The sequence below is a fragment of the Hemitrygon akajei genome, chromosome 14, assembly GCF_048418815.1.
Source record: "Hemitrygon akajei chromosome 14, sHemAka1.3, whole genome shotgun sequence".
Lineage (NCBI taxonomy): Eukaryota > Metazoa > Chordata > Chondrichthyes > Myliobatiformes > Dasyatidae > Hemitrygon > Hemitrygon akajei.
The window spans coordinates 89394490-89411382 of record NC_133137.1 but is presented as its reverse complement, the minus strand read 5'-3'; the positions used below and the strand labels follow the sequence as shown (position 1 = coordinate 89411382).

The following is a 16893-nucleotide window of genomic DNA, read 5'->3' as shown; positions in this document are numbered from 1 at the left end:
GTTTGATGGCCTCTAGATCATGGTCTCTTTGGGGACTTTGCTAATGGAGCAAGTTGGGGGGGGGGGGGGGGAGGGTCGTTGCTTTTGCTGCTGCCCTGCGAGGGAGAGGGAGGGGGCTTTCGGGTTCTAACATTTCTGTCATTCATTCTTCATTTTTTTCCTGTTTTGTGGATGTCTGCAAAGAGTAAGAGTTCCAGGCTGTGTACTGTATACATTCTCTGATATTAATTTGAACCTTTTAAACCATTTTTAACCATACCCATTTTTTTTAATGTGAATGATACAATTAGAATAATTTAGTGCAAAGTGATCAAAGTGTTCCTAGACTGAGGAAATGATTAGAATTTTGCTGGTTGGTTCAAGAGCTGAACGGTTGAAGGGAATAGCTGTTCCTCAACCTGGAGAGGTGGGAACTGAGGCTCCATATGTATTGGTATTGGCCTGGGAAATAGCTTATTATTGTCACATGTACTGAGAGACAAAATCAATTTTGTTTGTGTGCCATCTACAGAGATCATTCCATTAATAATACCGGACAACAAAGATTTTGCTTCCTGAATACTTTTGAATGCATCTTATTGATTTAGGGATGCTGATCATGAAAATCACCATGATGTTCCCCTGTCATGCAATATGCTGTTTTAAAAATCACCTATATTTGTTATTTCAATTCATAATTCGAGTCAGAATAACTGATACCAAGATTAAGCAAGGCACTTTTGTTGGTTCCCAAATCAAACAGGTCATCAATGACAGGCAATTTGAAGAACTTCTAGAGGGACTGAAGAAAATTGCAAGAAAGCCATTCAAGGATGTTTTTGAAATTTTTCTTGGCAACTTCTGGGCACCAAACTAGGCGCAACTGGTTGACAACATGTTTCAAGCATACAAAACAATTAAGTGCAACATGTCACTAAAGATTCATTTTCTGCATTCCTATTTAGACTTCTTCCCTGCAAGTTCTGGCACTGTCAGTGATGAGCATGCTGAAAAGTTTCACCAGGACTTTGCAGTCATGAATTAATGACATCAGGGCACTGGAATCCATCAATGCTGGCTGAATATTGTTGGACACTTAATTGAGAAGCCCCAAATCCTGAGTATAAATGAAAATCATCAACAAACTATTTTTGGCTTAGTTGAACTATTGCAAAACATCAGCAATTAAATACATTCTATTCAACTAAAGTTAATTTCTTGTTTCTCCAAATACCTACATGATACAAGTAGTCTGAAATTATATTTGTATTCACCCTCAAGTGGTCTACCAAAAGTAAAAAAAATACTGAGGAAGCAACACTTTAAAAAAAAATTGTTGTTCAGTGTAATTTGTTGCATAGAATGGATACAAACACCAAGAAAATAAAGTGCATAAAAACTATAAAAAGGATAGTAGTACCAATAAAAAGGTGATACAAAGGAAAACAGAGTTCAGAATATGCACTCAGAAGCCATTTTATTAGGCACACCTGTATACCTGCTCAATCATGCAAATATCTAATCAGCCAATCATGTGGCAGCAACTCAATACATAAAAACATGCAGACAAGGTCAAGAGGTTCAGTTGTTGTTCAGACCAAACATCAGGATGAGGAAGAAATTTAATCCAGGCGACTTTGACCATGGAATGATTGTTGGTGCCAGAAGGAGTGGTTTGAGGATCCCAGAAGCTGCTGATCTCCTGGGATTTTCACGCACAACATTCTCTGTAAACTCTAGCGCTGGTGTGAGGAGCAGTTCTGTGGGTAAAAATGCTTTGCTAATGAGAGAGGCCACAGGAGAATGGACAGACTAGTACTAGCTGCCAGGAAGGTGACAGTGGTGTGTAGAGGTGTATCTCTGAATGCATAACACATCAGATCTTGAAGTGGATGGGTTACAACAGCAGAAGACCAGGTTCTGATCTTGTACTTTATTAAATGGCCATTGAGTGAAGTGTTGCAGTTACTGAGAAAGTGCAGTGCAGGTAGACAAATAAAGAACCATGACAAGATAGACCGGGAGATCAAGTGTTGTGTTCAACCTTTAGTGTACAAGAGATTGTGATAACAGCAGGGTTAAGTGTGTCAACTTAGGCTTTTGTATCTTCTACCACTGGGAAGGTGAGACAGCAAGTTACCCCAAATCTGTTTTGTAGATTTAGACTCAAAACATAAATAAACTACAAAATCCTCAGACAAAGCAGCAGAATTGGACACTGTCAAAGATGTAATGATTTACATTGGAAAGTGATTTCCGAGGACTTTGCCAGGATTCGAGTATACGGAAGAGCTTGGACTTTATTCCTTGGAGTGCAAGGAGATTGAGGGATGATCTTATGGAAGTGTACAAGATCACAAAGGACATAGAGGGGTGAACACACAGACTTTCTTCCAGGTTTAGGGAATCACGAACTAGAGGACATAGTTTTAGAGCAAGATGGGAGTGGTTTAATAGAAACATGAGGGTCAAGTTTCTCCACACAGAGGGTGGCCAGTATATGGAATGAGCTGTCAAAGGAAGTGGTTGAAGCAGGTCCATTAACACATTGGAAAGGTACTTAGACAAGTATATAGGAAAGGTTTAGAGGGATATGGGTCAAATGTGGGTAAATGTGACCAGCTGTATCAGGCAACTTGGTTAGCATGGATGAGTTGGGCTGAAGGGTCTATTTCCATATTGTATGACTCTAACCAGAAACCCTCAGCAGAGTTAACATCCGGTCAGATGTTAAACACCTCAACCTTACCTGAGACTCCAGCATCAATTTTGCTAAAAGCCTCTTCTCTTCTTGTGTTAAAGTTTCGCGCCTGATTTCTTCGAACCTTTGAGCGAACCATTCCCTCTCAGCCATAGTCTCCAATTGACTGATCTCAATCGACACACGTCCACAGTACACATTATCCAGATAGGCCAACACCTCATCTAGAGTGGCTTCATCCTTCCCAAAGGTCAACAAATCTGGAAATCATTTTATATTAAATGTTAGTGTTTATTCTTTTATAACAATTTCTCGTAGAGTTGGATAAAATTATGAGAGGCATAAGCAGAATAGACAGCCAGCACTTTCGCCCACCCCCACCCCCCACAAGGGCAGCAATGGTTATCTGCTTAAGCTGAGTTAAGGGAAGTTATGGGGAGATGTCAGAGGTAGTTTTTATTTGTTTAACATGGAGAGTGCACTGCCAGTGATAGGTGGTAGAGGCTGAAGTAATGGAAACATTTAAAAGACTCAGGGATAGGCACATGATGTAGCAAAAATGGATTGTTAAGGCTGATTTATACTTCTGCGTAGGCTCTACGCAGCAGCCTACACCGTTGTGAGGATTTATACCTGTGCGTTGGTGTGTCTGCGTCGCTCTGCAATCACTGCCAAAATGCTAGCTGGCGGTGGGGTTTCTATGCCACTGTGTTGAGTTTCTTTGTGTACTTCAAACACTGGCGACTGAAACTGAGCGCATCATGTTGGAGTTGGAGCTAATAAATGTTGAACAAGGGTTACTTTTATTGAAATTACTGCAACACAGAAAAGAGAGAAGACGTCGGAGGAGATGGTGTACGACCATTCAACGATCGAAGCAGGAGGGTGAATTTTCTGTGCTCAATTCGAAAATGGCGGAGAAGCAGCAACAACTGGAAATGCATAGGAGGAAATGTGATGCTACCAAGCAGACCAATCACAGTTGTTGCGGTCTGCGTTGCCGCGATGTGTAGTTACATTTTTGGGGAGGTGTGCGTCAGGCTACAACATAGGGTATGCAGCTACACCATACCTACGGCATAGATTCAACGCAGAAGTATAAATTGGCCTTCAAGTAAGGGCTGTGTATGAGAGAAGGGTCTGTGGATCATGTTTATATAAGGACGCATGGTAGTGTTGTGGTTAGCGCAACTCTTTACAACACCAGCAATCAGAATATTGGGGTTCAATTTCCACCACTGTCTATAAGGAATTTAAACGTTCTGGTGATGACATAGCATGTCCACAAATTACTAACCCTAACCCATATATATTTGGAATGTGGGAGGAAACCAGGGCATCTGGAGAAAACCCACACAGTTCAAGCTTTATATGGACAGTATTGGTGAAGTCATATTGAGTTCTAGAGTCGTCAAGCAATACAGATTAAAACTCTTGAACTCAACCAGTCCATGCCAACCATGCTGCCTACCCAGCTAGTCTCAATTTCCTGCAATTTCCCTCCATGTAAAGTGCTTCTTAAATGATACTGCTTCAACCACTTCCTCTGGCAGCCCATTTTGTAAAATATTCACCACCCACTGTTGCTCCGTGGATCCCTTTTAAATATTTTCCCTCTCACCCTAAACTGTTGCTCCTAGTTTAGACTTCCTAGCTTTGAGACCCTAGGGTGACCATTAATACACCCTTGGCCAGTGTTTTACTGCTCATGTCAAACAGCACAGAAGACTTTCCAGGGTCAACCACATTGGTGGTATTTGGCATAATTTTTAAACCAGGACAGGCAAACACAGTAGTGAGCAGTTAGTGACATTGCTTTACAGTGTCAGTAATCACCAATTGGGGTATAATTCCTACCACTGCTTGCAAGGGGCTTCTACCTTCTCTCCATGATGGTGTGGGTTTGCTCCAGGTGCTCTGGATTCCTCCCACATTCCAAAGGCATATGGATTAGTAAGTTGTGGCCATGCTATTTTGGGGACAGAGGCGTGGTGGTACTTACAGGCTGCCCCCAGCATATCCTTACGGATCTGATTTGAAGCAAACAACGCGTTTCACCCCAACCCTCTCCCCCCCATCGGATGTTTTCAATTTTTCTTATAAAACATTAAAGTGGATTTAATTTGGTTATTTTTTGACACAAATTAACACTTTTGTTTCAAAGTGAAAACAGATCTCTACAAATTAATCTAAATTAATTACAAATATAAAAAACAAAATAATTGATTGCATAAGTATTCACCCCCTTCAAGTCAGTATTTAGTAGATGCACCTATGGCAGCAATTACAGCCTTGAGTCTGTGTGGATAGATCCTTATCAGCTTTGCACATCTGGACACAGCAATTTTTCCCCATTCTTCTTTATAAAACTGTTCAAGCTCTGTCAGATCGCACAGGAATCAGGAGTGAACAGCCCTTTTCAAGTCCATTTGGATTGAGGTCTGGACTCTGACTTAGCCACTCCATGACGTTAACTTTGTTGTTTTTAAGCCATCCCTATGTAACTTTGGCTTTATGCTTGGGTCATTGTCTTGCTGAACAAATCTTTTCCCAAGTCGCAGTTCTCTTGCAGACTGCGTCAGGTTTTCCTCCAGGATTTCCCTGTATTTTGCAGCATTCATTTTACCCTTCACCTTCACAAGCCTTCCAGGGCCTGCTGCAGTGAAGCATCCCCACAGCATGATGCAGTCACCGCCATGCCTCACTGTAGGGATGGTGTGTTCTTGATGAGGTGCGGTGCTTGGCTTGGTTTACACCAAGCATAGTGTTTAGTCTGATGGCCAAAAAATTCAATTTTGGTTTTATCAGACCATAGAACCTCCTTCCAGCTGACTTCAGAGTGTCCCACAAGCCTTCTGGTAAACTCTAGCTGAGATTTAATGAGATTTTTTTAAAAAAAACAGTAGCATTCTCTTTTCCACTCTCCCATAAAGCTGCGACTGGTGAAGCACCCAGGCAACAGTTGTATGTGCTGTCTCTCTCATCTCAGCCACTGAAGCTTGCAAATCCTCTAGAGTTGTCATAGATCTCTTGGTGGCCTCCCTCACTAGTCAGTTTTGAGGATGGCCTGCTCTAGGCAGATTTATAGCTGTGCCAATATTCTTTACATTCCTTGATGATTGACTTAACACTGTACTCCAAGGGATTTTAGTGACTTGAAAAATTTTTGTATCCATCCCCTGACCTAAGCTTTTCAATAACTTTTTTGTGGAGCTGCTTCGAGTGTTCTTTTGTCTTCATGGTGTATTTTTTGCCAGGATACTGACTCACCAGCAGTTGGACCTTCCAGATACATGTGTATTTTTACTACAATCAATTGAAACACCTTGACAACACACAGTTCTCCAAAAACAGGTCTCCATTTAACTAATTATGTGAATTCTAAAACTAATTGGCTGCACCAATGATGGTTTGCTGTGTCACATTAAAGGGGGTGAATACTTATGTAATCAATTATTTTGTATTTTATATTTGTAATTAATTTAGATCACTTTGTAGAGATCTGTCTTCACTTTGACACAAAAGTGTCTTTTTTTCTGTTGATCAGTGTCAAAAAAGCCTAATTGAATCACAGTCATTTAATGTTGTAAAACAATAAAACATGGAAACTTACAAGGGGTGATTACTTTTTATAGACATTGTATGTTTTGATATTTTGATGTACACGTGACAAATAAAGCTCATCCGATCTTCTTCTTTAATCTTTTGCTCCCCAGAGAACATCAGTGAATCAGATTGGTTTATCTTCACCAGCACCACCACAACCCGTTGAGCTCATTAATTGCAGACTTAACTAAATCTCCAACAATTAGGCACGACTCAAATCCCTGTCCCAATCCACTGTGTCAGTACACCCCGTCCCAGTCGCTTGTCCCTTCTAAAACACAGCAGTAAAACAGTAGAGTGTGAATGTCATAAATAATTACCTTTCGTATAAATCAGATCATGACCCTGCAGTGATTCTGTTAAGATCTGAATTTCAGGAATAACTTCTTGCACATCTTGCCCCAGAGGGTTGATTTTAGCAGCTTTGTGACCATGTTCACGATAAGCCGTCACAAGCCGGAGCAGACCATGATCCACTGGAGAACAAAGAAAAAATGTTTTAAATAATTGGAGATTGAACTGGTAAGGATAACAGTATAAAGGCCAGAACATATTCAGAAGGTACTGGTTAGGCCACACTATTAAGTGTGGTTCTGGTTAACCCATAACAGGAAAGATATGGAGGAATTGTAGAGGGTACAGAAGTAGTTTATTAGGATGCTACCTGAATTAGAGGATATAAGCTATAAGGAGAGGCTGGACAAGCCCAAGTCTCTGAAGCAGCAGAAACTGAGGGAAGAACTGATACAAGTTTATAAAATCTAAAGAAAGAAAGATTTAAAGATTAGCCTTTTTTGCCAATGTCCAGCAAAACATACAGTAAAACATGCTGCTTGCATCAATGAGCGACACAGTCCGAGGATTGTGTTGGGAGAAGACTGCAAGTGTGACCATGCTTCCAGCACCAACATGGGATGCCCACAACTGATTAACCCGAACACGTATATCTTTGATGTCTTTGGAAACATGGGAGGAAACAGGAGCACCCAGAGGAAATGTAAAATGGAAAGAATGTACACACTTTACAGACAGCAATGGGAATTGAACCCTGATCTCTGCTACTATAAAGCGTTGTGCTAACCACTGCACATATAAAATATTTGGTAGTTGGAGATTAAGCTGGCAAGAATAACAGACAAAAAGGACAGAACATAGTAAAAGGTACTGGTTAGGCCGCACTTGGGAGTATAGTGTGTAGTCAGGGTTAACCCATAACAGAAAGGATGTGAAGGCCTTGGAGAGGATGCAGAAGAGGTTCACCAGCATGCAGCCTGGATTAGAAGGTATGTGCTATAAGGAGAGGTTGGACAAACTTTTTTCTTTTTTTCTCTCCGGGGCAGTAAGGCTGAGGGGTGACCTGATACTAGTTTATAAAATCTTGAGAGACACAGAAAGGCAGTCAGAATATTTCACGTGCAAGAGAAAACCTGCAGATACTGGAAATCCAAGCAACACGCACAAAATGCTGAAGGGACTCAGCAGACCAGGCCATATCTATGGAAAAGAGTAAACAGTCAAAGGCCGAGGCCCTTCATCATGACTGGAGGAAAAACATAAGAAGTCAGAATAAGGTGGTGGGAGGAGGGAAGAAATACAAGGTAGTAGGTGATAGATGAAACTGGGAGCATGGGAGGGGAAAAGTAAAGAGCTTGAAAATCAATTGGTAAAAGAGATAAAGGGCTGGAGAGTGGGATTCTGATAGGAGAAGACAGAAGACCATTGAAGAAAGGGAAGGGGGGGCACCGGAGGAGGTGATGGGCAGATAAGGTGAGAGAGGGAAATGGTTATGGGGAATGGTGGGGGAGAGGCCATTACTAGAAGTTTGAGAAATTGATGTTCATGTCACCAGGTTGGAGGCTACCCAGATGGAATGTAAGATGTTGCTCCTCTAACCGCAGCATGGCCTCTTCACAGCAGTAGAGGAGGCCGTGAACTGACATGTCAGAATGGGAATGGGAAGTGGAATTAAAATGGGTGGCCACTGGGAGATCCCACTTTTTCTGGCAGACAGAGTGTAGGTGCTCGGCAAAGAGGTCTTTTTCCCCCAGAGTAGAAATATCGAACACTAGAGGGAAGTTTTAAAGTGACAGACCGGGTGTTTAAAGTGGATGTGTGGGGCAAGATATTTTCTGCACAGAATGCGGAGGGTGCCTGGAGCAGGCTGCCAGAGACAGTGGTTGAAGCAGATACGATAGAGCTGTTCAAGAGGCTTTCAGACAGGTACATAAACATGCAGGAAATGGAGGGATATAGATCGTGTGTAGTGTTATGCCTGCAGCCCCCTCCTTTGTGAGAATCGCAAGATCACTATTGGGTTGGGTCAGGGGACCCAGGAAATGAGAGAGAGATGTGCGGAATGTCTCGTTCCCCGGCGATATAAAGCTACGGGACATGGCCATTGTCTCCGGAAGGCGAATTTGTGGATTGAAGACTGTACTACGTGGAAGCCCTCAGGCAAAGTGGGCTGGTTGAGGGAGGGATTGCATCACCCCCAACCTGATTGACATCTGCGACCCTGCGAGTCAGGATAAAAGAGGGTCTGTGGGAACAGCCCCTCAGATGCACCAGAAGAAACGCTAGCGATCCCGTAATAGCGGGAAGCCATTTGAAGGAGGCCACGTGCGTTCAGTTCCGTTGCCTGGGACTGGTGGCTGGTACCTGGTAACATGGAAAACGGCTTTTAGCTAACAACGGGGAAACCAACTCCCCTGACTCAAAGGATTGGCATCATAAAAGACCTGAGCAAGTTTAAACCACCTCTCTCTTAAAACCAAAACGCTGCAGCCTGAATGAACTACAGTGACTGTTATATTTCCATCGGACAATACATTATCCCCTAGACAACTATAGAGCTATTTCTTATTGATTATTATTATACCCGCGCTTTTAGATTTAGTATTGACAACGTATATTATCTGTATGTTTGCATTGATATTATTTTTGTGAATCTTTACTAATAAATACTGTTAAAATTAGTACCATCAGACTTCAACGGACCTCTCTATCTTTGTTGGTAAGTGACCCAGTTACGGGGTACGTAACAGTAGGCAGAAGGGATTTAGCTGAATTTAGCCACGTGGTCAATACAGAATTTGTGGGCCAAAGAGCCTGTTCCTGTGCTATACAGTTCTTTGATGTAACGTACAAGAGTACAGCACAGTATGGGCCCTTCAGCCCACGCAGTTGTACAGACCTATAGAAACCTCCTGTACAATCAATCTTCCTTCCTACAGAGTCCATAATGTTCCATTCATCGAACATCCATGTGCCTATCTAAGAGTCTCTTAAAAATGTTATGTCTTCCTGTCCGATTAATACAACAGTTTTAACGAAGAACTAACATAGATATGAAAATTAATAAAGTGTTTGAACATTTACAGATCCAAGTTTATCTGTAAATGTTCCAGAGAAGCTTTAAAAGCCATTTCAGTTTCATTCTCTGGAGTGTAAAACCGGGAGAGAGATTAGACTCAGTCAACAGAAAAACCAGCTTCCTATGGCTGAGGGTGAAAGTGATTGAGGTGAAATGAAGAAATGGAGGGAAGTTCCTCAATCAAGGAGTCATTTCCCTGAAGCTTACAGTCTGAACAATGTAGAGGAGATGGAAACTATCATTACATTTAACAAAAAAAAAACACCCAAACAGACTGAGAGAAGAAATTAGGATTTGTCCACATATCCTATTTTGCCATAATTTTATAAGTCTGTAAGATTAAATGGAGCTTTTAAGTCTCCTCTTCATACATCTCATCACTTTTGACCAGGAACAAAAGGGGTGTTTGCTTCCTTCCACCAGTCACCAGAAACTGACCTCTGTTTCAGCAAGACCAAGGAATTGATTGTGGACTTCTGGAAGGAGAAGTCAGGAGAATACACACCAGTCCTCACTGAGGAGTCAGCAACTTCAAGCTCCTGGCTGTCAACATCTCAGAGGGTTTATCCCAGGCCAAATGCATTAATGCAATTATGAAGAAGGCATAGCAGCAGCTAAGCCGGCCAGTGGTGTAGAGGCATCCGCTCCAGAAATCGAGGCGAGCGGTCCTGGGTTTGAATCCGGCTGGCTCCTTGCACGCTTTCCATCCAAACAGGGCTGGGCATTGAGTTAGCACCTCGGCCTCGCAGAAAAACAGACAAATGCTAAAGAAACAGCAAGGTTGCGGCCTGATGCAGCAGAAGGTGCAGGGAGGAACAGCAGCAGCAGCTATGCTTCATTTGGAGTTTGAGGAGATCTGCTCTGTCAGCAGCCTCTCTAGCACATTTTTATTGATGTACCACGGAGAGCATTCTGACTGGTGTGGAGGCCCCAGTGCACAGAATCACCAGAGGCTGCAGAGGGCTGATGATTCATACACCTCCGTCACATGCACACCCTCCTACCATTGAGGACATCTTCCAGTAGCAGTGCCTCAAGAAGGTGCATACATCACCGAGGATCCTTACCATCCGGGATATGCCCTCCTTTCATTGTTACCACCAGGGAGAAGATAGGAGAGCACGAAAACCCACACTCAACAATTCCAAAAGAAGTATTTTCCCCTCAGTCATCAGATTTCTGAACAGTCCGTGAATTCACAAACACTAGCTCATTATTCTTTACATATGGCACAATAACTTATAGTAATTTTATATCTTTGCACTGCACTGCTGCAACAAAACAACACTTTTCACATCACCAAAACCTTCAGTGCCTTCCCACTGTCCCAAAACATTTGCTAATTCATTCTGCTTCCCTCTGCATTGCTTGTTTGTGCAACAAAGATTTCAATATTAATTTCAAATATTTATGGCTAACACGAGGGGGGCAGAGTTTTTAAAAGTGCTTGGAAATAGGTACCAAGGGGATGTCAAGGGTAAGTTTTTCATACAGAGAGTGGTGGGTGCATGGAATGCACTGCCAGCAGCAGTAATGGAAGCAGATGCAATAGGGTCTTTTAAGAGCCCCTTAGAGAGGTACACGGAGCTCAGAAAAATAGAGGGCTATGCGCTAGGGAGATTCTAGGCAGTCTCTAGAGTAAGTTACATGGTCGGTACAACATTGTGGGCCGAAGGGCCTGTAACGTGCTGTGGATATCTATGTCCAGTCAAGATGGCGCCAAGCTACAGTCTCATTTTAGGTCATGGCTCAGCCTGAAGTTTGTTGGGATGGCTCTTGGGACAGAGAGGGGAGTTAGGGTGTCAGGCTGGGTTTTAAGGACAGGGATGAGGAGCAGTTAGAGGTCAGGGCAGAGTCCAGGTCCTCTGATCTCCACTCAGGCCAGTGAGATTAATGGGCAATGAAGGATGTCTGTGGATATCAGGCTGTACAAGGTCAGAGGGTTTTAGGATTGGATATGTGTGCAAGCAGGAGACATGCAGGTTGGTGAGTTGGCAAGCCCAGAGTGCTGGGTCAATACCGGAGATCGAAGCTCAAAGATTGATTGGAAATCTGGAAGTCAGAGTCTGAATGCTGGAGACCAGAGGCCTGTCCTATGGTGTGCGTGTGGGTGGGTGCGAGCGAGGGACAAAATGGGCTTGCATTGCTACTGCAGTTTTGTTGTGTTCAGTGGTGTTCTACTGAACACTGCGGGCATGCAATATGTGGTGACACTTGTAGGCTGCCCCTAGAACATGCTAAGGTTATATTGGTCACATTTCACTATATGTTTCAATGCATACGTGATAAATAATAAAATCTGTATCTCTTTCTTACCCCAGCTATAAACTCAATCATCCATAGCTTGGGCTTTGGCTTTCAACTAAGAACAATGCACATCGGTAACAGATTTACCAGCTGACAGCTTAATGCTACTCATTGTAACACTGACGTAGGAGAAAAATGCTCCTGTTACACTACAGAAATCTTCAAGATTCTTGCTGTCAAACCAGAGGAAGACTTATACAATGAAGATGAGTGCACTGGGGAGTGTACAGAACAGAAGGACTTTTGAGTACAAGTGAAGAGTTTGTAGAAAGCAGCGTCACAGGTAGACAGGATGATGACTGTACTGAAGTAGAACAGGAACTTGGTGGAATGAGCTCACCAGCTCTTCAAAAACATTGCATGAAATAAAATCTAATTACCATCGATGCACCCGGTGACTTCAAACTTTACGGATGACAAGTAATTAGGAGGTAGTTTTTATAGTAAAGAGGATTATTGTAGATTGATCAGTTAGGGAAGTGGGCCAAGGAATGGCAAATGGATTTCAACACAGATAAGTGTGGGGTGATGCATTTTGTACAGTCAAACCAGAGTAGGACCTAAGCTATGAATGGTAGGGCACTTGAGAGTGTAATGGAACAGTGGAACTGAAGAGTACAGATGCAAAGTTTGTTGAAAGTAGCAACCCAGGTAAGCAGGGTGATGAAAAAGATGTTCAGCACCCTGGCCTGCTTCAGTCTGGACAATGAGTATAAAGTTGGGATATTATATTGCAGCTGTACAAATCATTGGCAAGGTTGCACTTGGAGTACTGTGCACAGTTTTAGTCACCCTTTTATAGGGAAGACATGGTTAAAAGTGCAGGAGAGTTACGAGAATGTTACCAGGACTCAAGGCCCGAGTTATAGGGAGAGGTTGGCCGTGCTAGGTCTTTAGTCCTTGGAGTGTAGGAGAATGAGGGGCATCCTTATAGAGGTGATAGGCATTGTTTGTTAGTTATGTGCTTTATCACATGGCATGGGCAATCATGGTCTTATCCATGACCATGAATGTTCTTGGCAAATTTTCCTACATAAGCGTTTTTTCATTGCCTTCTTCTGGACAGTGTCTTTACAAAACATTATCAAAACTCTTCAGATACTGTGCACCTGGCATCAGTGATCACATAACCAGGAGTTACTTGTGATATGTGCCAGCTGCTCATATGACCCTCCACCACCTGTTATATGCGCTTCATGTGATCCTGATCTTGGGGGGGGGGGGGGGGCGGGTAGGTGGAGTTGCTACGCTAAGCTGGTGCTACACCTTGCTCAAGGGTAACCATGCAGGCTAGCGGGGGGAGGAGCGCCTTACACCTCCTTTGGTAAAGATGCATCTCCACCCTGCCACTTTCCAGCTAAACAAACTCATCTCTTTTCTAATGGGACGTCCTTTCATCCTGAGGTTGTGCCCTCTGATCTGATTTGAAATCCTTCGCTATTGAAGATATCCTATCCATGCCCACTCTATCTAGGCCTTTCCACAGTTAGGAGGTTTCCATGCAATTCCCCCTCTGTAACTCTATGCCCAGAAATTTAAAGTTGTTCACCCCCTCCACCACCGATCCCTGAACATCACCTTCCTTTTCAATCCTGAAGACAACCAACAGTTCTTTGGTTTTACTGACCTGAGAGGGGGGAGAGAGTGTATTGCTGAATCACCTCTCAACCAGGTGCCTCATTTCACTCATGTACAGTGAATACCACCACCTGGATTTTGTCCAACAACGGTGATATCATCAGCGAGTTTGCATCTGGCATCAGAGCTGTGCCTAGCCACACATTTCCTTGAGTATCGCAAGCAGACATTGAACAGCCACACAACACAGAGAAAGAGTATGTAATGCCTTCACTTAGCCATGGCATCCAAAGTTCAGAATAAATGTATTATCAAAGTACACATATGTCACATATACTACCCTGAGATTCACTTTCTTACAGACATTCACAGTACAGAGAAATACAATAGAATCAATAAAAGACCACACACACAAAGATGGACGAACAACCAGTTTACAAAAGGCAATAGAGTGTGCAAATAAAAAGGAAAAAGAAAATAATAGGTAACAACTAATATTGAGAACAGGCTTTGTCGAGCCCTTCCCTTCCCAGATTTATGCAAATGAACCTTCTCATGAGGCTTTAAAAACAGACAAGGCAATCTATTTCAGAGACAGATTATTAGACTGCTGTTTGGAAAATTTTGACTCCCACATTCTTGAATATTATACATGTTGTGCAGGCACAGATGATGCCATACATTTGTCAATTCTGCCTGTCTTTATCTGTCAACAGTGAAATTAAAAACACAGGGAAGATGTGGTTAAACTGAAAGGAGTGCAGGAAAGATTAATGAAGATTTATCAGGTCTAGATGGCCAAAGTTATAAGGAGAGCTTGACCAGGTGAGGACTTTATTCCTTGGAACGTAAGAGAATGAGGGGGTGACCTTACAGAAGTGTTTAACAGTCTGAGAGACAAAGTTTGAAAAAATACAAAAAAAATTAACAGTCTTTCACCAGTGTGGAGAAGTTGAAAACTAGGTTTAGGATGAGAGGTGAAAGATTTAAATTGGACCTAAGGGGAAGGCTTTTCATGAACAGGCCGGTAAGGATTTGGAATGAGCTGCCAGAGGAAGCGGCTGAGCAGGTAAATAGTATCATTTAGAAGCACTTGAATGGGTACATGGAAGGGTGGGGATTGAAAGGGTATGGGCAAATGCAGGAAGTTGGGACTGGCTGGATGGGCACAGTGATCAGCAAGACTAGTTGGGCCAAAGGGCCTGTGTCCATGCCACTCCATTGCACAACCCTTCCAAAAGGTGTCCATACACATGAAATACCAGGTCTGAGATCCCCAGTGCAAGTTAATATGGAGTCATGGGGCACTATAAAACAGAAAATAGGCCCTTCAGCCCTTCTAGTCAATGCCAAATTGTTAGTCTGCCTCGTCTCACCAGGACCATAACCCTCCACACTCCTCCCATTTATGGACTAATCCAAACTTCTCTTAAGTGTTATAATCAAACCACAGGCAGCTCATTCCACATTCCTACCACCCTATGAGTGAAGAAGTCCCCCCCCCCAGGTTTCCTCATGAATAGTTCACTTTTCAACCTTAACCTGTCACGTCGTCTAGACTCCCCCGACCTCAGTGCTAGTATTTACTATATATCCCTCATAATTTCGTATACCTCAATCAAATCTCCCCTCAATCTCCTTCGCTCCAAGTCCCCGACAACATTTTTGTAAATTTTCTCTGCACTCTTTCAATCTCACTGATCTCCTCAATCTCATCTTTACCGCAGGCAGGTGGCCAGAATTGCACACACGATTCGACGTGGCTCCGCAGGTTGCTTGCCCCTTTAAAGCAATCAACATTTAGGGACAGCCTTCCTGGCTGAAGGCGCCGAGCGTTCACGACCCCTCTGGCGCACTAGCTAAGGAGATATGAATAGCAAAGGAATTTCGAAGGTCTTTCCAATGCCTCCAGCGGCAACAAACAGGAACGATGATCTGTAGATTAACTCCATACGTCTCCTACTCACCCCCCAAAAAAACAATGCAGCAGGTTTATAATTAACACTGACTAACCTCGAAGTGGGGGTTCTTCTCTTGGTAATGTATTAACAGTCTCTTCGCGTTGTGGTCTGTAGCCATAAACCCCCCTCGGAGCTCGATACCCGCGGCTCAGCCCGGGAAATGGACGCAGCCTCAGCGATGTCAGTTTCAGCATGACATTCAAGGCAGATCCCGACATGGTGCCTATCTTCCCGCCCCTTTGAAGAAAATACCAAGACAATTTTAAATCCCGTCCTTTAACCCCTGTTATCTGCTCCTCGCTCGGCGTCTGCACGTCGGTCCCAACAAAGCTAAGAGACACCGCCTCCTAACAGTGATAGGGTGGAACTAAGAGCATACGTTTCAAAGTAAAACACCCCCCCCCCCCCAGCATCAATCCTTTCTCATCAGCAGTGTAGAGTGATAAAACACGGAAATGGGCGCTGCAGCAGGCCCGTGCCCGCTAAGCACTCAGCAGGCCAGGTCGCTGCTTTGGAGGGAAATAAACAGTCGACTTTTGGGACCGAGACGGTTCTTCTACCACCTTCCTTTCCAGTACCGCCTGAAACATCCATTCCTGAGTTTCTCCAGCATTTGGTGTGTGTTGCTATGTAGCTTTTAAATGCATTTAAAGAGCAAACACGAGGAAATCTGCAGATGCTGGAAATTCAAGCAACACACACAGAATGCTGGTGGAACACAGCAGGCCAGGCAGCATCTATGACGTTTCGGGCCGAGACTCTTCATCAGGACGTTAAATGCCCTACTCCTCAGTCTAAATACACCACTGAGCAACTGGGTGTTGGATGTCCTAACCAACAGACCTCAGACAGTCAAGATGAACAGCACGCCTCCCTCCTCATCATCCTCAACACGATGGGATGCGAGCTGAACCAATTGCTGTGCACTTTGCTAACACATGGCCAAACACCTGAGCAATCCTGTTGTCAAGTTCGCTGTTGGCAGGACAGTGGTAGGGCTCTGCACCAACAAGGATGAGATAACCTGCAGAGAGGAGGCAGAAGAGCTTGAGGCCTGGGTGCCGGGCAAATAGCCTCTCCCTCAATGTTAACAAGACGAAGGAGAACTCACGCCTCTCTTCACATTGTTGACACAGCACTGGAAACTGCAATCAGATTCAAACTGGAAGAGCGCATTTAAGACCACAGATTTAATTCATTTGGCTCATTGAGTCTGCTCTGCCTTTCCATCATGGCTGATTCATTATCCCTCTCAACCCCATTCTCCTGTCTTCTCCCTGTAATGTTTGACACCCTTACTAATCAAGAATCCATCAAGCTCCACTTTAAATTCCACAGATTCACCACCCTCTGGCTAAACAATCTCCTCCTCATCTCTGTTCTAAATG

General features: G+C 43.4%; 1 protein-coding gene across 1 annotated transcript in view; it reads right to left on the bottom strand.

The window, feature by feature from the left end:
- Nucleotides 1-15793, bottom strand: part of dhtkd1 (dehydrogenase E1 and transketolase domain containing 1) — a 61981-nt gene extending 46188 nt beyond the window's left edge. The window contains exons 1-3 of the mRNA XM_073066553.1: nt 15558-15793; nt 6607-6762; nt 2729-2940 (exon numbers count right to left, since the gene is read on the bottom strand). Of these exons, the coding sequence (XP_072922654.1) occupies nt 2729-2940; nt 6607-6762; nt 15558-15723 (534 nt within the window). The 5' untranslated portion in view covers nt 15724-15793. The remainder of the gene's footprint in view (nt 1-2728; nt 2941-6606; nt 6763-15557) is intronic.
- Nucleotides 15794-16893: the final 1100 nt, after the last annotated feature.